The 19,265-nt window shown below is 43.1% G+C and overlaps 3 protein-coding genes across 3 annotated transcripts; 2 read left to right on the top strand and 1 right to left on the bottom strand.

Annotated features, from left to right (window-relative positions):
• The first annotated feature begins 325 nt into the window (after window positions 1-325).
• znf592 (zinc finger protein 592) lies at window positions 326-8,076 on the top strand. The gene is made up of 9 exons (XM_056282110.1): window positions 326-418; window positions 945-3,234; window positions 3,361-3,539; window positions 3,656-3,829; window positions 3,977-4,136; window positions 4,362-4,625; window positions 4,837-4,949; window positions 7,057-7,198; window positions 7,324-8,076. Exons 2-9 carry the CDS (start codon window positions 964-966, stop codon window positions 7,822-7,824), a joined length of 3,804 nt encoding a protein of 1,267 aa, XP_056138085.1. The 5' UTR covers window positions 326-418; window positions 945-963; the 3' UTR covers window positions 7,825-8,076.
• Window positions 8,077-12,818: 4,742 nt separating this feature from the next.
• On the top strand, window positions 12,819-16,772 carry kti12 (KTI12 chromatin associated homolog). The gene is made up of 9 exons (XM_056281787.1): window positions 12,819-12,999; window positions 14,166-14,217; window positions 14,319-14,371; window positions 14,485-14,540; window positions 14,660-14,739; window positions 14,904-15,063; window positions 15,240-15,302; window positions 15,628-15,698; window positions 16,615-16,772. The coding sequence occupies exons 1-9, from the start codon at window positions 12,849-12,851 to the stop codon at window positions 16,754-16,756; spliced, it is 828 nt and encodes a 275-aa protein (XP_056137762.1). The 5' UTR covers window positions 12,819-12,848; the 3' UTR covers window positions 16,757-16,772.
• A 23-nt stretch (window positions 16,773-16,795) lies between these two features.
• ch25hl1.1 (cholesterol 25-hydroxylase like 1, tandem duplicate 1) lies at window positions 16,796-18,587 on the bottom strand. Its single transcript, XM_056282480.1, has one exon. It carries the CDS (start codon window positions 18,585-18,587, stop codon window positions 17,760-17,762), a length of 828 nt encoding a protein of 275 aa, XP_056138455.1. The 3' UTR covers window positions 16,796-17,759.
• Between the last annotated feature and the right edge of the window lie 678 nt (window positions 18,588-19,265).

Genomic DNA, 19,265 nt, shown 5'->3' with positions numbered 1-19,265 from the left:
GCCGGCACACACGTGGCTGCGCGCTGCCGCCGCTATCTGGTTACCGCTGAGGGTTCTAGTAACGCGGTGCCCCCCACCAGAACCAAACGACCCGGATAACGCCTCCGCCTGCCGTGGCATCGAGAATGACAACGAGTGGACCCCTGGCCGCGCGCTGCTGCTGCTGCTGCCTCGACACGACTAGCGAGACCGGCCACGGCGGCCCGCGTGCGCACGACCTACGGCAGGAAGGGTGTGTTCACGGTCCGCGGCGGCGGGCAGGAAGAGCGCAACTGAGGTTGACGGCGGCTTCGCTAATCTAGCTAGCGTTAGCGGTGAACGGCTGCCCGCTGTGGCTAACGCTAGCCGGCTAGCCGTCAGCCGAGCCCCGCCGCGTGTAAGCGCTCCGCAGGGCCGCCGCCGTTAGCCGGATCCGATGGTAAGCGAGCTTACGTTGCACCGGATCGCGACGCGTTCGCCGGCTTGCCCGAGCTATTGCGGTTTTCCGATCGCCTCCTTGGCTAGCTAGCTAGCTAGCTGGCTGGCTAGCTAGCTAACGGCGTTGGCATCAACGGTCTAGCTAACTGTGGCTAATGTGCAGCTAACGTCAAAACAACTTGGCACGCAGGCCTCGCAAGGACTGTTCGGTTGTGAGGAGAAAAGGTGTCGTCGGTCGTAGTGTTTGAGATTTCGAAAAGTGTCTCCCCCATTCTAAGCTGTGCGCGTACGACACAAACGAATGGGCTGGTTTTTACTTTGGTGCTCGGTCGCCTCAAATAGTTCGGGCTCGCTTAAGTTGGCAAAGAAAGCTAATACCCGCTGCCAGCAGTTAGTTAGGTGCTTAGCATAGTAGTCAGTTGGTACAAGAATAGGTTGCTGTCGTCATAATGTCAAGCTAAGGCTAAAGTGCCCACCAACGGTGGACATAGAGTGGCTCATCATCAATAATGACGTGTTCTCCTCAGGTTTTGAAACTGTCCCAATATGGGTGACATGAAAACCCCAGATTTCGATGATCTTCTGGCTGCATTTGACATCCCAGATGCCACAGGGTTGGATGCTAAAGAGCCCATCCAGGAGACTCACGAGGACACGGACAGTCAGCTGAAACACACAGGGATGTGTCTGGATGACAACTTGTTGGCTCACCAAGCTGCTGCTTCAGCGGATGTTCCTGTTGTCAGTGTTATTGTGAAAAACACAAGTCGCCAGGAGTCTTTGGAAGGATTTGGTGACAGGCTACACACAGGAACAACACTGCAAAATGGATTCAGGGGACCTGGGACCTCCACTGACTGCAACATTGAGACTAACAGTGGCTTTTCCAAATCCTCAGTGTCCACACTGAATGGGGATGACTCACGAGAACTACTCGTGAAAGCACCCATTCAGTACAAACCCAAAGGAGCACCTATCTTTTCCCAATCTTTCTCGCAATTTAGCCCCATTTCCAGTCCTGAATCTGAAGACACTCAATATAGTAGAGATGATATCCGTCCAAATTCAGACAGACCCTTCTTTCCCGAAGCCTCGGTTGTGGTGGAACCATCCATGTCAGACAATCAAAGAAACCTGTCCCTCAGCATGTTTGACAATAGCCCTGAGGACTACAATATTTCCAATAACATTCTGAGGAGTAGAGCAGAATGTAATAAAACAGATAACATAAGGACTGGGGAGCCGGTCCTTAAGCCAGAAATTCATATCAGTGAGCAGAGGGACAAAGAAGATGCTCATAATAGTACACTTCCCCCTCTAAATGATGCCCAGAACTTTACAGAGAGCAACTGCCATAAAGTAGCCAAGCCTGATCTTCCTGCCTCTCATCCATTTGTCAAGTCTGAGACATGTAAATTATCTTCTTGCCTAGAGGCGCTGGTGGCTCTTAATGCTAGAAAGGATTCCAGTGATCAAACTAATCCCAAACAGTCATCAGCTGTTCATAATGACTGTACAAAGGCTAGTCCCAAGGTACCTATATCACCACGAAGTCCCAGGAGCCCTCTTGAAGCTGTAAAACGGTTAATGAAACCCTCTGACAGTCCTGTAAGCATATGCAGTGATAGTAGTGGAAAAGCATCCCCTGCCATGGCATCTTGCTCACCCCCTGCCATACCAAGAGTAAGAATTAAGACCATCAAAACAACATCTGGGCAGATCAAGCGCACAGTCACCAGTGTTTTACCTGACTCAGAGACAGATGAGGTTCAGTCTGCCTATGAGTCCTCTCCATCCCAAAGTATGATCAGTGAGGATTCTTATTGTAATATGTCTCCCCACCAGTCTCAAAACGTAGTTGGTGATAGCACTGTTGAAATGCATGCCAAAGGTACTTCGGTTAGTACATCTTCATCAAAGATTTTACACCACAAATTACAGCGACACTCCAAGAGGCCTAACATGCTGCAATCCTCAACCATATTCCATAATACAAGCGGTGTTAGAAGATCTGTTGCACATCGAGGGCAGAAACTGAAGAGAATATCATCATCCCAAACAGGCCATGCAACAAATACAAACTTCCTACCCAAAGCAATGCACTTAGCAAATCTAAACCTGGTCCCTCACAGTGTTGCGGCTTCAGTCACTGCACGGTCCACCACCCACCAGCAGAACCAACAGACACTCTCCTCCTCCATTGTGTACAGTTCTGTCCCATTGGTGCATCAGGTTAAGACAGCCAACCCTTGTCCACGCACCCCTGTCCCCAACACAGCAGCGGGAACCCTAAACAGACTGTTGAACAATACCAACCCCGTGCCTACTTACGTGCCCAACCTCAATCCACCCCCCGAGAGTAACATCCACCTTCCACCACGGGGATACTGTTGCCTCGAATGTGGGGACTCTTTTGGGGTGGAGAGGAGTCTTGTGTACCACTATGGCAGGAGGAGTGTTCACATTGAGGTAGCGTGCACCCACTGTGCAAAGACAATGGTCTTCTTTAACAAGTGTGCCTTGTTGGCACATGCACGGGAACATAAGAACAACGGGATGGTTATGCAGTGTACACAGCTCTTTATGAAGCCCATTGCAGAGGAGCAAATGTTTGCGCCCTCGAGCTCTGAGTCATCTGTCAATGTGGACTCATACGCTTCATCATCATCCCCGCTGAAAACCCAACCTGTTATGCCCCTGTATCCAGACAATGTCATTCGGCACCGACTTCGTTGCCTGGAGTGTAACAAGCAATTGTCCGATTACATGGCACTTGCAGCCCATTACCAGAGGCACTCTGAGGATATAGAAGCACTAGTGAGTCTAAATTTTGTTGAACGCTTTGTAATAAAGCGTAATATATTAAGAATCTCTTTTTGATTTTTTTTTTGTTTGTTTGTTTTTTTACTCACTGTGTCTGCTACTTTGTTTCATCATACCTAGGTATGTAAGGTGTGCTCAATGTTGTTGCCCAACAAGTGTAGCTTTCGGGCTCACCAGCGCATCCATGCACACAAGTCCCCGTACTGCTGCCCTGAGTGTGGTGCCCTGAGTCGCTCTGCCGACATACAGAAGCATGTGAAGGAAAACTGCCTTCATTATGCACGCAAAGCTTGGTACAAGTAAGTATGCTGAACACAGGACAAAGGCCTTATTAGGCGGCCTCAGTGTTGGCCTAAGTGCCCTACTATAAAATTGGTTTGGAGAGAAAGATTCTTTTAATTCCCTTCTTTTCTAGGTGTCTTCACTGTGATATGGTTTTCAAGTCAGTTAATGGTCAAAATAGTCACATTGAAGAAAAACACTGCGATGTCTTCTATAAATGCTCCATCTGCCCAGTTGCCTTCAAGTCTTCTGACTGCTGCGAAACTCACATGAAAAATAAACACAGTGCTACCAAAATATCCCCTCAGTAAGTCCACCTCTCTTTAGGCCACAATGGAAAACCTTGTTTGTTTTTCACAGTTCCTTTTGCAATACATTATGAATTATGTATGTAATTGCCTTGTTTTGTTTTTGTTTCCAATGGGGGTTTTCTTTTTCTTTTTTCCCCTTCCAGGTTAATCTTTAAGTGTTCATGTGAGACAGTCTTCAAGAAAAAGCAGTTAATATTGCAGCACTTCCATCAGAATGCTGAAAAGCGTGCCACTTGTGTGTTCAAGTGTCCGGAGTGCACCACAGTATTTCTACAGAAGCAGTTGTTAATACAACACTTCAGGGTTGGCCTCGTTTTTCCTTTTGGTGAAATTGTGATTTGTGACATCAGTTTAAAATGAATATTGGTAAATGAGCCACTGCTCCATTGTGCTGGAAATTTACTGTAAACTTGTATGTTTTTTTTAAAAAATTATTTCAGATATATGTTCCCTTAAATCCAGATTCTAATGTGTAATAATTTGCTTTCTGTAATTTGCTGTTTTTTTTGTTTTTTTTGTTTGTACCAGAGTGTGCATAGTGGGAGCGTCAGAACAGAGGCTGAAAAAAATGGCAAACCAACAGATCGGGCAGCCCGGCACCAAGATGCACTCTCAACCGTTCAGCAACTGAAGGTTCACAGTCCAGTCAAGCACACCGATGTTCCTAGGAAGGAGGCGGAGCAAGGAGGCAAGCCTCGCACAAAGCCCATGGGCTGGACGTGTGGAGAGTGTCTCAAGTGGTTCCCTGACCGAGAGACTTATGTTTCACACATGAAGACTAGCCATGGAAGGGTGAGCCACCGTGAATGTGTTTTCACCTGTACAGTACACTCAGCTATAATGAAAACCTGCTGTGGTTGCACACCTAAGCAGTCATATTTGCTTAAGAGAAGTTATTGAAATGCTTGATTAACTTAGTGTACTTAAGAAGGTAGACATTAGAAGATACTTCTTTTCAGTGCGGCCCATTATAAAACATGTACAATCTACATATTTCTCACAGTCACTCAAGAGGTATCCTTGTCGACAGTGTCAGCGGTCTTTTAACTCTGCAGCCAGTTTGAGAAGACACATTCGCAATGACCATAATGGAAAGAAGAAAATTTACTCTTGTTGGTAGGAATTCTATCATACTCTAGAATGAATGGATTATAGTGTTTCCCACAGGTCTGAAATATACTTGTGGTGGTAGCAGGCGGAAAGGGCCAGCATTACTTGCCGGCACAAAAATAGTCTACTACATGTGACAAACAACAAATACGTGTGACCTTTAACACAATATTTTGATTTATTGAACAGTTTTATTAATTTCACATAATGTTGTGTCTCACAGATCCAGCCTTCCTTTCCATCTAAATCAAATCAAATCAATTTTATTTGTATAGCCCAATATCACAAATTACAAATTTGCCTTAGTGGGCTTAACAGCAATACAACATCCTGTCCTTAGACAGGATGGGAAGAGTACACCAAGTTAAAAAAAAAGAAGTTAAATAAAACAATCTTTAGTATGTACAAAGATGACACTGTTTGTCAGAACACCTAATCTTTCTAGGATTTTCAAAGTGCTCCAACGCCTGTGCATATGGGAACAGCCCTGGTGCTGGTCCGTTTATCGATATTCGCAGACATGCAGTCGGGTGTTCCACTTTCAGTCTGTTTCTCCGATGACAAACAAACACCTGGCTTTAAATTAACTATACAGAAATTAGATGCACAGTATGTGTAGTGCTGATAGAAAGATAAAATTAACTTACCCTGCTGAGTAAGTGCATGAAAAATTAGTAGTCTAACCTTGACTAAAGTTAGTCGGTGTCTTTCTAACTGCCACAGCCCAAAGAAGAAGGCAAATTATAATCTTTCTTATATTTAGCCAGGCGGCACAGGGTTAGTGTGGTCGCCTAACAGCAAGACGGTGTTGTAGTCGAGTCACTAAACCTCGAGTCCGAGTCGAGTCTCTCGAGTCCCCAGTGTTTGAGTCCGAGTCAAGTCCCCATGACCTGAGTCCAAGTCATCAAGGATGAGTCTGAGTCGAAGAAGATGGGCTCATACCCTCCAACATGAGGGTGTGCACGTGAATCCGCATGTAGGTGGAACACACGTGCCTGCCCTTGCATGAAAATGCATAATGTTACGGTATTAATATAGCTATCAATATCTTGTGCCAAATTATTAGGGCGTATTCCAAAAAAACTAACAAAAACAAAAAAAAGTCTTTGTCAATTAACAAGTCTGAGTCCTCATCTCCAACTTCTGAGTCTAAATGCAGTCAATGCTCGAGTCTAAGTCCGAGTCATCAGTGCTCAAGTCCAAGTCGGGTCACGACTCAAGTCAGACCCGAGTCCGAGTCCTGGACTCGAGTACTACAACTCTGCAGCAAGAAGGTCCTGGGTTCGAACCCCGGGGTTGTCTAACCTTGGGGGTCATCCCAGGTCGTCCTCTGTGTGGAGTTTGCATGTTCCCCCCGTGTCTGTGTGAGTTTCGGCCGTACTAAATTGTCCCTAGGTGTGAATGTGTCAGCCCCGTGATGGCCTGGCGGCCTGTCCAGGGTGCCTGCCCGTCTGCCGCCCAATGACTGCTGGGATAGGCTCCAGCATCCCGCAACCCTAGTAGGAAAAGCGGTTCGGATAACGAATGGATGGATATTTAGCCAGGACAACTTTGCTGCCTATTGCGCAATGGTCAAGTTACATGTGCTGAATACTCTCTTGAATCTTGTAGCTACCAACGCAGCGTAGTTGCCGCTTTCGTTCATAGAATTCGAAGCTACTACCAAAGTTAGAGAACAATTCTACAATAGGATCAAAGGAGGTAGCTGCTTTACTTGGTCTGTGCTTGTAGAATACCCACTGTGTCCGTGTCTTCTAATGTAATATCAGAGAATGTCTGTTTCTCTGCTGAGCATGTGCGGGATTGTCAGTTGACCCTTCTCACAACAGCGTAGGGAACAGGTAGGGGGTGGGTAGAGTAAGGGGAGGTTGTTCACTAGTTAACTGATCGCGAATGACGTCGTTTTCTCGGACGGATAAAAAAACAAAAAAATGCGTCGCCAGATATACTTTGGCGGCTGTTAACATACCTGGGCAGCTCACCCAAGTAAAGTCTATGTGTGGGAAACACTGGATTACTGTGTTGTCTTGTTCATTTGATTAAAAATAACCTAATTGTGTGAAATTTGCTTCTGTATTTGTGTGTATTGATGTTTTTTTTTTTCTTTACTCAGGTACTGCACAGACACAAAAACAATATTTGCCACAAGTGTGATGTTGAAGAATCACATCATTCTCATGCATGGAATTAAAAACCCTGATTTAAGCCTAATGCCAAAAACAGCTATACAGGAAACCAGCAAGGATTTGCAAGAGGTAATTTGTTTGTTCTTTTTTTACATTTCTACACCAGAAAAAAAAAAATAATGTAGACAAAGACACATCGTGTCAGTTTTGTTTTTGTTTTTTGTACTGAGATGCATAGTTTGTGTGATTTGCAGGCGCTTACTTCAAAAAGACCTGCCACTGGCGTCCAAGGGGAAGGGCAGGAGCCTGCTGGTAGTCGAGACGTTTCCTCAGCCAAACGTCTGAAAACTCGATTCCGCTGTTCAAAGTGCGGCTTCACCACCGAGGACAGCGTGCGGTTCCAGCAGCATATACCTCAGCATAAAACCGGCGAGAACACGCCCCAGTGCCTTCACTGCGGACTGTGTTTCGCATCACTGCTGTCGCTCAACAGACACCTTTTTATTGTACACAAAATCAAGGAGTCTGAGGAGGAGACGGCGGAAGCGGAGGGGCCAGAGACGAGGGGGACGGAGCGAGCCAGCCTGTCTGTTAGACCAGCAGAGGCCAGAGAAATAAATAACTTGGTACCAGCCCCAAATGAAACAAATCCTCCGCAAGCAGAAGAGCCACCGGGTCGGCACTGTGACAGGAAGCTGGGCTGTAACTTAACACTGAGCTCTCACGCTCAGACCCAAGCGGTCCCTCTCCAGTAGTTAGAGCCTCCATTGAGTCTCTTTGAAGCTGCTTTAGTTTGTCTTGTTTTTTTTTGTTTGTATTTTTCAAAGTGAAGGCTATATGTGATGCCTGATGCTTTGCACGAAGGAGGTACTTCTGGGGCCTTTCAATGTCTTTGACGTCATTTGCAGCCACAGACAGTAACTGCTAATGGAGTCCCTATATTTTCTGGATAACAGTACTTTCACGATTGTAAGGACAAAATGAATATATCAAATTATGTATTCTTTTTTTTTAAGTTTTTTTTTTTTTTTTTTGGCATTTTCTGCTTTATTTGACATCAATAGTAGAGAGACAGGAAAGGCAGGGGAGAGAGAGGGGATAACATGCAGCAAAGGGCCCGGGCAAGATTCGAACCCAGGCCACTGCAGTAAGGACTCAGCCTTACGTGGTACTAGAGCCCTGCACGAGCAAAAACTCCAACCCTAGCCCAACCCTGGCCCGTGGTATTCAAGCCCTAGCCCGGCCCCAGCCCAACAAATTCCACAATTTTCCAGCCTGTGCCCAATGGGAAACCGAAACCAATATCACTTTTTTCTCTGACGCACGCTCTCTGATACATGCAAACACACACACACACACGGCATGGTCAGCTGTCCTGTGTAATGCACGCGTACCCATGCGTATGTATAATATTTATAATCAATATTACAGTATTTCATACAGTGGCCTATGTGTGCTCTGCATGTTTAAGGGAATTTAAATGAGCCCAAGTCTGACCCGAGCCCGATCTATTAGAAAGAAAAAAAAAAGGCCCGGCCCGAATCGACTCAAGTTTGTCGGGAGCCGGCAGTCTTGCAGACCTCTATGCGGTACGTGCCCTACCAAGTTAGCCAGCGGGGTGCCCCTTCTTTTTTTATATTTAAATATATATATATATAAAAACATTTCATATATATGTTTGTATGTTAGTGTTAAAAGTTTAAAACTTTGTGTTAAAGAACCTTAAGGAGTTCACTGCATTCATGGCAGAGCTGACAAATGGTTTATTCGTTGTTTTTTGTTTGAATGGTTTTGCCACGCCAACAAGAGACTCAGGAATGTGTTTTATTTTTAAGCCTGGTATTGACAGATATAATAGAGGGGGGTAGGATTTTGCTTTTGATATCAGTAACCAGCCGAACTGTGTGTAATTCTAAGCACTTTGTGCTGCATAATATTATATTATCTGAATAAGATTCAGGATATTTGTTACCATACTGGTGAAATACAGCAGTATTGCAATTCAAATGAATTTCTAAGTGAAAATATATACAGACTTATAGTTAACATGTACTACAAAGTATAGATGATTCAATATCCATTAAAATATATTGCATTCATATAGAACACTTAACCAAAACAAAGCGTTCTGCAAGATCAAAACACATGTTGAGTTGCCTCTGTAAGTGTAGCCTATTTTGCAGGCTAACTTCCAATAAGTTTCCTTTAAATGTGCAAAATTATTTTATCAAGTGTCCCACAATGCCTCTACAGTATATGTTTTAGTCATTATAAATGTATTGCATTTCTTGTTGCATGTTGACCTGAAGCTGTTTTTTTTTTTCTTTGCCTTTCTTTTCTTTTTTAAATGAGCGGAAGCATGGAAAAACGAGAGGTGTTGCAAGTGAGGTTTAGCAGTATTTAAAATACCTCAAAGTGTCAGAAGTGCATTATTCAAGCAATTGAAAGTAGAATATTAAGATCAGGGTGCGCTCTTTTGAAAGAGTCCAGAGCAGATGTTTTGAAGTGTTCAGGTGAAGGTTGGTGGCATGCACGTGTACATGTTTTAAAAATCAGGGCTTTTATTCATTAAGACTCCTTTGAGATAAAAACACTCATATGGGAACGTTGGTCAATTCCAGGATCTTATAAGCCTGATGATGACTTGGGGGGGGGGGGTGAAAGCTCTCGGATCATGTTTTTGGATTGATGGTAATTTAATGTTTACAGGCCTTGATATGTAAAGCGGTACGTGGCACATGACAGGTCCTACCTCCATGGTCAATGGCAGTGATTGTTAAATATTGTATAGCTTCCGGGTGTTGCGGATTATCTCAGTGCAATGTATAAATAAGTTTATAAAATGTGCATTATCCCGTATTTTCAATTTTATAAATTATTTTGGGAATGACAACACGTGGTCATATTGACTTAACTAAGCGAGTGAACTTTCTATATAAATGCTGACTATTTCTCTGTACCCCTTAACACCTGTCCTCAAATCTACACTTTAACTGCGCAGGCTAAAATGAAATGTACCTTCCACAACTTTCTGTTTTGTACTGCCTGTTGGAAGACGTTTGTACTTTTGATACTGTGTACAGTAAGGTCATCTTGTGCACGTGGAGTAGCTAATGGTCCGCCCTGATTCACAGCATTTTTAAAGCCATCATCACATCTATTTAGCATGCAGTGGCCCCTGTGCCTTGCCGTTATGTTGACGTCAGTTACTCACCAATAAATTGTTGCATTGAGTCATGCCTCCCTGCTGTTTGCTCTCAGATGTTTAAAGACTGGCTCAGATGTCGAGAGGCCGATAGATTTTATACCACACTGGGTTTTATTCTTTTCAGAGTCAGACGGTTTTGGGATGTTGAGTTTTTATGCTTAATAGCGTTCATGGGGGGAAAGTGATGCGCTATTGCGCATCGTGTATCCAGTAAGGCAGTGGTTCTCAACCTTTTTGGGGTCCTGGACCCCCTGCGTATTTTTGATCTACCCTGAGGACCCCTCCACCTGATCTTGGGGGAGGGGGGTTGCAATTTGATAGAAACAGTAGAAACTGCATTTTAAATTGCATTATAGCATTTATTCACTCTTTGGGGCAAAAATAAGAGCTTTCAGTTGTAACTTGGATATAGTTAACAAAACAGAATTCTTATGCAGTAACTTTCAGATATATGTAACAACACAGAATATGTATTCAGTAACTTTCAGATATATGTAACAAAACAGAATATGTATTCAGTAACTTTCAGATATATGTAACAAAACAGAATATGTATTCAGTAACTTTCAGATATATGTAACAACAGAATTTTTATGCAGTAACTTTTAACAATGCAAACGGGAGCGAGATCTCTTATTAAAATACAATAAATTACACTTGTGAAACAGATGTAATCAGAGAAAAAAGTCATGTTTACCCTTTATAGTTTAGGTAGATAAAGGTCTCAGTCACATTTGAGTATAATATTCCTATTTCTATAAATGTCACAGGATCTCTTTTTTTTAAAGATATTTTATTTTCACGGACCCCCTTGCAATTACACCACGGACCACTAGGGGTCCGCGGACCCCCGGTTGAGAAACACTGCAGTAAGGAAACGAACCTCTGCCTGTGACGTCACCTAATTGGAATATTAAGCCCGTCCCACTCCCGTATAACCGTCAACCTCCCCGAAGTAGCGGAACAGCCGAGATTTCCAAGCTGGGGGAGTCTTAACCATTGTCAGGTTGCTTTTAAATTATTATTTTTTTAAACGATGGGAGGGATATTGGCAAGGCTTTGCAGAGCAGGAATCCTGGGTTCGTTTATTCTATTCGTTTATTTCACTTTGACGTCGTCCGCAATGACTCTCGATTTGACTGAATTTAAAAATAAAGTTTCAAGGATCAAGGTGAACCCGAGGGGCAATCTGTGGGCAACAGGTAAGGGTCATGTTATGCCATTATTCCAATTACTTCATGTCAGTACACTCTCCTTAAATGCTTCTTAATTTTTTGTGCACATTTGAACGTTGTCTTTTGTTGCACAAGGCCATTTCATGGGTAAGAGGCGTGTTGTGGATAACTCCTTTCTGGAACTCGCGTATGGAGATTTGGGTATCCCTGGTCAAGCCAAGCCTGGCAGTCCAGCGCACTGGTCAGGTCAGAGGATGTGACGGAGCTCATCATTCGAATGATGACAAACGCTCTACAGGCTCAACAGAAACCGAAATCAGACAAGTTAGTATCCTGCTGCTGTTGTTGTCATAGTGGTGGAAGATCAAGCCGGAGGATGGGTACTTGTGCTAATTTAACCGTTTTACTCCTTTTTATTTATTTATCTATTGCTGTAGAGGGCGGGATCCTGCTTGAAGAACATTTACCACCTTCATTTGTTTGAGTATTACCGTTAAAATAACATATCCCACAAAAGAACTCTCACTTTCATGACCAAAAAAAAGTAATTTTATTGTTTTTTTATGTATCATTTAAACGTTACATATGTAACCTATTTTTCTGGACTTGCCCTGTTAGTGATTTTAAGTTCCTGTTATAAACTGTTGCCACAGTATATGCCTTGAGCTCTTATTTTGAAGGCCGAAGAGAGAGCGGAAGTGCTGTACGCAGTGTCGTTGCTGTGGCGTTCTGTTGGGAGGGGATCCAAATGAAGCGGTCCTCGTGGGAAAGTGGAACCTCCGGTATTTGTTATTTTATAGTTTCACACAGTATAGGCGACATCTACACACCCTCGGTTACACATATTTCTGAGTTACCATTCGTAAATTGTATATGAAAATGCCGTTATAATGCGCGGTATGGTTATTAGGTTTTCGTTAGTGGTTCACTTTGAACTCGTATGTGTTAACATGTAATAAACCAGTAAAAAAATGTAATAAACTGGTGCTGAAAGCTAGACGTGTCTGCATTTTGTGCTTATTTTCACGCAATATAATTACGCTTTTGAGAAAAGTTTAGTTTAAAACAAGGCGCTACTCCGCCGACATTCTCTCGGAAACCACGTGAACAGACGCAGGTACCCGAAATGTTGCGCGGCCGCCTCCGATTCGACCTTAATCCGGAATTTAACCACTGTATTTATTCATATCCCCAAATTTAATCAATAAACCCCAAACTTGATCACCGCAAGTCAAGCCAAACGTCTCTCAATAACGTTATATCCAGATGAACCAATTCAAATTTCCGTGATTGGATTATCACGTGGTTTACGAGAGAATGTATACGGAAGCGTTTCCAGCCCGAACTCCTTCCGCTTCCGGGTTAAAGAAGCAGCTGCGCTCGCAGGTGGGCAGCGATGCCTCTCGTAGAGATGTGCGGCTATCCCTGCAGCGGCAAAACCCGGCGGACACACGAGTTAAAGAGTTACTTCGAAAGCAACACGGACAGAAAGGTACATATTGTCGGAGACGGCGCCATCGACGTGGAGAAGAATGCTGTTTACGCCGGTAAGAGAGCCTTTACGTGATGGCGACCGGGCGTAGGCGACCACGGAGTGCCGTGGGTACTCCGGTTTCCCGTCCAGCCCGACACCGCACCGAGCGACTACAAAGGGTAATGTGTCCTCTTTGGCTGCAGGTGTATGGCCAGTGAACTCACCTGGTGCAGTGGCTGGTTGGATGGAAAAACCTGCACACACATGGCACTCCCAGGCACAGCTGCGCCCATGCCTGCAGATACACCGGTCGCCTTTAGCTTTAAAGTCACAAAAGTGGAAGATAACAACATCAAGTGTTCTTCCGGCGATGCTGCCGTCATGTAAAGCAGTGGTTCTCAACCTCTTTGGGGTCCTGGACCCCCTGCGTATTTTTGATCTACCCTGAGGACCCCCTCCACCTGATCTTGGGGGAGAGGGGTTGCAATTTGATAGAAACAGTAGAAACTGCATTTTAAATTGCATTATAGCATTTATTCACTCTTTGGGGCAAAAATAAGAGCTTTCAGTTGTAACTTAGATATAGTTAACAAAACAGAATTCTTATGCAGTAACTTTCAGATATATGTAACAAAACAGTATGTATTCAGTAACTTTCAGATATATGTAACAAAACAGAATATGTATTCAGTAACTTTCAGATATATGTAACAAAACAGAATTTTGATGCAGTAACTTTTAACAATGCAAACGGGAGCGAGATCTCTTATTAAAATACAATAAATTACACTTGTGAAACAGATGTAATTAGAGAAAAAAGTCATGTTACCCTTTATAGTTTAGGTAGATAAAGGTCTCAGTCACATTTGAGTAAAATAATCCTATTTCTATAAATGTCATAGGATCTCTTTTTTAAAGATATTTTATTTTCACAGACCACTAGGGGTCCGCGGACCCCCGGTTGAGAAACACTGATGTAAAGCATCTCGTGCATACCCCACAGGCTGCAGAGTTGAGACCCAATCATGACCAATCTGCCTTGCAACAAAACCACTTCTCGTGAACAAATGCGTAATTGTGCATTTCCGCTGTGGGGTAAAGCTCTGAGATATGGCACGTCTACCGGAATCCAACTCCCAGTCTGCACAATACGAATACATAGCTGAACTTAGTAGCCAATAAATAGCTGCTAAGTTTGAAATCCGCCATTGCAGCCCACTCTCGCTGAATTTGTTTCAGATTCGCAGAGGGAAAAAAATCTAAGAGGCGCTCTCAAATCTGAAGTAGAGAGGTAGGAATCTATTTATTTTTTCTCTCTTCTGATTCAATGTTTGACCGCCTACTGACATGACGTCGGCTCAGTTTTAATGCTTATTGTTATTGGTTGCATAGGAAGCTCAGCAAAGATGACGTAATCATCTTGGATTCATTAAATTACATCAAAGGTAATTTTTTTCTGATGGTGATCATGGATATTTACTATAAATAAACTGACTGCATCAATGCTTTGTAATTTGTTTGTATTCTTAACTACCTTTGGCCTTTTTGTCCCCTACAGGCTACAGATATGAACTTTACTGCCTCATCAAACACACACAGACACCTCACTGCTTGGTAAGTGCACAAGGCAAACTACCACAGGACTTTGGATGGTATTAAACTAAGCAGAGTGTCATGTGTTGCCTCTAACAGGTTAGAGAAACTAAGAATCTTATGCGACCTCTCTTTTAAAGGTATACTGTTTGACCTCAGCTGAAATGAGCTCGACGTGGAATATCGACAGAGATGCTGCTGAGCAGTACACTCAGGAGATGTGCGTAAGAAGCCCTCGCACTCAGCAGCTGCGGACACTGTGATAACACTGCTACTCGTCTTTTCAGTAGTTGTAAATCATCCTTTGTATGCAACTGTCAAATCTTAATCCCATGCGACACATTTGTCAAGGAAATGACCCAGCGTTTGTTTCTTCTTCTGTAGCCTAGATGCGTTGGTGTTGAGATTTGAAGCTCCAGATTCCAGAAACCGATGGGACAGTCCTCTATTCACTATTCAGAAAGATGACACGCTTCCATATGAAGCCATCTCAGATGCCATTTTCAAAAGAAAAGCACCTCCACCGAATCAGTCTACGCTGAGTGTAGGTGACGTACACAGCATGGTTACACACACAGCGTTGGTGTAATTATTCTGTAGGAAGAAGTGTTTACTTGAGTTTTTAGTTGTATTACACTTTATTCTGCCAACAAGGTGTATGCAATTTCTGTTTTGTGAAATTGGTTGTTTTTTTGTTTGTTTGTTTCTTTTCCTCCACAGCAACCTTTGTCATCCACAAACTTTTTGTATGAGCTGGACAAGATCACACAAGATGTGCTAATGGTAAGCCTCCAATCAGTTATTTTGGTATCATTGTTTACTCATCTTTTTTGTTAATCAAATGCACTCTTCTTAAATCTTCTCACTTTTAATTGCCCATGAATTTGGAAACTAATCTTTCAATTAATTTAATTATAAACCAGTCTTAAATTCTTAAATGTTGACTTTTGTATGTCCATGTTTTCCTAATAGTCAAATTGCTTTATTGCAATACTTGGATATCTTAGCACCAACCACAGGAGGCCGGATGCCTCACACACTTTAATACAGTTAAGGAATAAAAGTAAATATAAAGATAATCATTATTTTTGATGTTTTTTTTTCCAAGGCAATTCTCAATGCACAGAAGACAAGTGTTCCTGGGGACCTCATTGCAGTTCCAGGGACTTCAGAAAAGATATCCTTCTATGACACATACATACATTCATTCATTCATTCATCCATCCATCCCTTCATTATCCGAACCGCTTATCCTGCTCTCAGGGTTGCGAAGATGCTGGAGCCTATCCCAGCAGTCATTGGATGGCAGGCGGAGAGACACCCTGGACAGGCTGCCAGGCCATCACAGGGCTGACACATTCACACACATACATATGTTTTTATATTTGCCTTTTCAATAATTTCACAGGTAAATATAAAACGGATGTGGTTGTTGTAGTCTTGTTTTATGTACATATATATAATCTCCTACCTAATGCAAGTCAAGCCATATCCCGACAACAGTGGGAGGCAAAAGTCACCCTGTATGAAATGTGCAAACTCCTTGGTGGGAGGACTGGATGAGTTTATGTGCATCAAAGAGCATCATTTTTAATTGAATTCAATTGAAGGCAAAGGCACCGGGCACCTTTAAAGGTCTTGCTACTACGCACACGTGTTGGAATGTGTGGGACAGAATCCAAATTAGATCAGTGGACTTTGGTCAGAGTTTGCCTCAGCAATTCCCAGAGGCAAACCCTTTGATATTCCTCTTTGAATTAATTACTTTGAATATGATGGCCAAGGCAAACTGACTAGTTCCACACTAATAGCTTTGTTGTGTTTGATTTTTTTTTTTTTAAATTGGTATTGGAGTTCCCAAATATTATTCCCTTCTCCGTATTATCTTTGGCCTTTGATACTGTTGTCATCATCAAACAGGAAGAATATGATTTTGTCACTTTTTTAAACGTACATATACACTTTTTCTAAGGTAGGGATATTGTCTCGTTTCACTTTGGTTCAGTCTTGGTTCAGTCTCCGTAATGATGGTTATGATAACCTGTATTTCAGCCACCTTGCCACATTTTGATGTCCTTGACTTGATGTATAACATTCAGCTTACCAGGAGCTTCAACATGGCAGAGCTAAGGAAATTGCGACGGCAGTTCATCAGCTACACAAAGATGCACCCAACAGAGAATATAGGACAAATTTCAAACATGTTTGTACAATATTTAAACAAGAGCCTTCACTGAAATCATTTTATATTCTCTATGGAAAAATAAATATTTCAATTTTTTTTTTTTGCATTGTTGCATTTAATGTTTGTAATTTTTGCTGGACCACGACAAAGATTCACATACTAATTAGCATCAGCACTTAATCAGTATTACATATATCACAGGGGAAATGAAGTAGAAGAATAATTTACATTATCTTTTAAAAAAGTACTTTTTTTTTTAAAGCTGTTCATTCGCTACTAGCATTACCTGTGCAAAGGTGCAATAGAGGATATGGCAGTTAGTTCCCAACAGAAGTCCGAGACACAGCAAGGCTTCAGACCGTATCTACTGCTCATCTCGTCAAGATGGACGAAAGCAAAGTAAAAGACCCCTTGCCACTAATATCGATTTAATTGCATAAATTCCATTTTCTGTCTTCTCGTTACTGTCAGTGGGGGGGGGCTTTTTTTAAAGTTTTGAACAGGTATCCTAGGGGTCAAAATAGGACCGTTCAAACTTCAAACCGGTGGGCTTTTGTTGGATGTGACCTGTGCATGACCATTAGATCTGGCAATAGCAGTTTGTTTGAAAGCGCCTGCGTGAACAAGTCTTTCCTTAGTCATGCTGGTCCAAGTACTTACGTAAGCGAACAAGCCAACAGGACAAGTTATTTGCTGACCCTTGCTTTTGTTTCACACTCAGTCTGCTGCCATCTTATGGAGCTTATAAGCTACTTTGCTCGACAGCTAAACCAGTGCACTGCTTTAACTTCACTTGGATTAACTGAACTGTACTGGAAATAAACTGAAGCTTGTTTCAAATGTTAAAGCACCATCTTTGTTCTGGTTATGCCATTGTCGTGCATTGTTCAACCCAGGAAGCATGAAAACTTTGCTAAATGGAGCAAAATCGGTCAATAGTTTGACATACATAAATTAGATAAAGTGCAAAAAGAAAATATACAATGACAAAAATGTTAAAACGTGTACTACACTAGCATTACTCTACTTTTTGCCCTTGTTTCTACTTTTTTACGTTATGTTTTCCTCACAGCCTTCTTCTCTGGTGGCACAGCAGTGCCAAACATTCTGTCCCAGTGGCTGAAGAACGGAGCGTAGTTGCTATTTGGCCTCTGGTGGTGCATATCATGGGCTGGTGCTCCCCCCAGCAGACCGAATGGCATCAGGTGGTTGAGAGCCCATGGCAGGTCATAGCCTATATGGTCTTCCACAGACAGCCAGATGCTGAAAACGGTTACGCATAACGTGGTCAAAGGGTGGCATCTAAACAGAATAGGGTCCAGGTTACTCCACAGACCTACAGTCATTAACTCGGGAATGCTGAGTTGCTCCGTGGACCAAGAGAAGGGAGCCATGTACTCGTGGTGGACGGCATGGACCCAACGGTAAAGCTGCGAGTGCTTGTGGTGCACAAAATGCCAAATATAATACTGCGTGTCAAAGAGGAGAAGCACAGCCAGTCCATCAATCAGCACCTTGTATGCGGTGGGAGCACAGGGCGGGAGCACCGGCGGAGGCAGTATGAACGTGCCGATAATCACAGCTGGCATAACGAAGACCAAGTGGTTATACACAGCCATCATGAAGCTCCTGGCCATCATTCCCAGTGTCGGATGCCTGTTCGGCTGGATCTTGTAGCGATAGAATAGGGGGACTCTGTCTCCCAAGAGGTCCAGTGCAGTAAAGGGTAAACTGAAGAAGATGTAACTGGAGAAGGCAAGTGAGGCGGGTAAGAAGGGAGACGAGAGAAGAGGGCTGTAGTGAAGAAGCAGATAGTCCCAGAGAGGTTGCAGGAGCCGGTCCGGACACCTGCAGCACAGGACCTCCTCGGTGATGTTCACCATGCTGGTATAGTAACACTTGCACCTGTTGCTGCAAGTATTAGGGTGAAGAAAATGTTCTCCCTGTTTATAGTGCAGAGTGAAGGACTTTGCTCTCAAAACAGAGCCATGAGCCGGCTTTTTTTTTTCCTTCCAGCAGCTCAATCTTAACAAAAGGCCCTTTATTGGATGATTAATAAAATTAATCCAAAAACAGGAAGGCTTTACAGGTCTAGAAAGTGAACCCCCATTTCTTTTGGCCTTCCACATTTTCTACTCATCAGTGAAAGGAGGCAAAGTCATGTAAGACCAACTGACTTAAGAGGGAATTCTTTTCGTATCACCGAAACATCATTTTTACCCCCACCTATAATGTCTCAACATGCCTAAGGTTTGCTTCTCTGGAAAGCATCCGACCTTTTTCAAGAGAACATTTAGTTATTTATAAAATTCCTTGATTTAAAATCTCGACTTACTCATCAGACGTGTTCACATATCGTGAAGTGCTCAGATCTTTTAGGTCCATCACTGACTAACCCCTGGCTAACAATATTAAATCAACGAGCATGCAGGCCGTAACATATCTGATGCACCAGCAGGGGCGATTCTAGGATCAGCGCTTTAGGGGTGCTGAGCACCCAGAGTGCTGGCCGGCCAGGCAAGATAAATTTTGGGGGGGGTGGATCAAACCATTTTCGAAGC

This window comes from Lampris incognitus, chromosome 6 (assembly GCF_029633865.1).
Source record: "Lampris incognitus isolate fLamInc1 chromosome 6, fLamInc1.hap2, whole genome shotgun sequence".
NCBI classification, from domain to species: Eukaryota; Metazoa; Chordata; class Actinopteri; order Lampriformes; family Lampridae; genus Lampris; species Lampris incognitus.
The sequence above is the reverse complement of the archived record's forward strand: the minus strand, read 5'-3'. Positions and strand labels throughout refer to the sequence as shown.

What these genes read in the sequence shown, in the direction of transcription:
- ch25hl1.1 (XM_056282480.1), bottom strand. Translation starts at nt 18,587, where the DNA reads ATGGTGAACATCACCGAGGAGGTCCTGTGCTGCAGGTGTCCGGACCGG.
- kti12 (XM_056281787.1), top strand. Translation starts at nt 12,849, where the DNA reads ATGCCTCTCGTAGAGATGTGCGGCTATCCCTGCAGCGGCAAAACCCGG. An exon ending in GAGCAGTACACTCAGGAGAT is followed by an intron (nt 14,740 to 14,903) that starts GTGCGTAAGAAG and finishes CTTCTTCTGTAG; the next exon opens with CCTAGATGCGTTGGTGTTGA. An exon ending in CGAATCAGTCTACGCTGAGT is followed by an intron (nt 15,064 to 15,239) that starts GTAGGTGACGTA and finishes TTTCCTCCACAG; the next exon opens with CAACCTTTGTCATCCACAAA.
- znf592 (XM_056282110.1), top strand. Translation starts at nt 964, where the DNA reads ATGGGTGACATGAAAACCCCAGATTTCGATGATCTTCTGGCTGCATTT. An exon ending in TGTTAATACAACACTTCAGG is followed by an intron (nt 4,137 to 4,361) that starts GTTGGCCTCGTT and finishes TGTTTGTACCAG; the next exon opens with AGTGTGCATAGTGGGAGCGT. An exon ending in AAGAAAATTTACTCTTGTTG is followed by an intron (nt 4,950 to 7,056) that starts GTAGGAATTCTA and finishes TTCTTTACTCAG; the next exon opens with GTACTGCACAGACACAAAAA.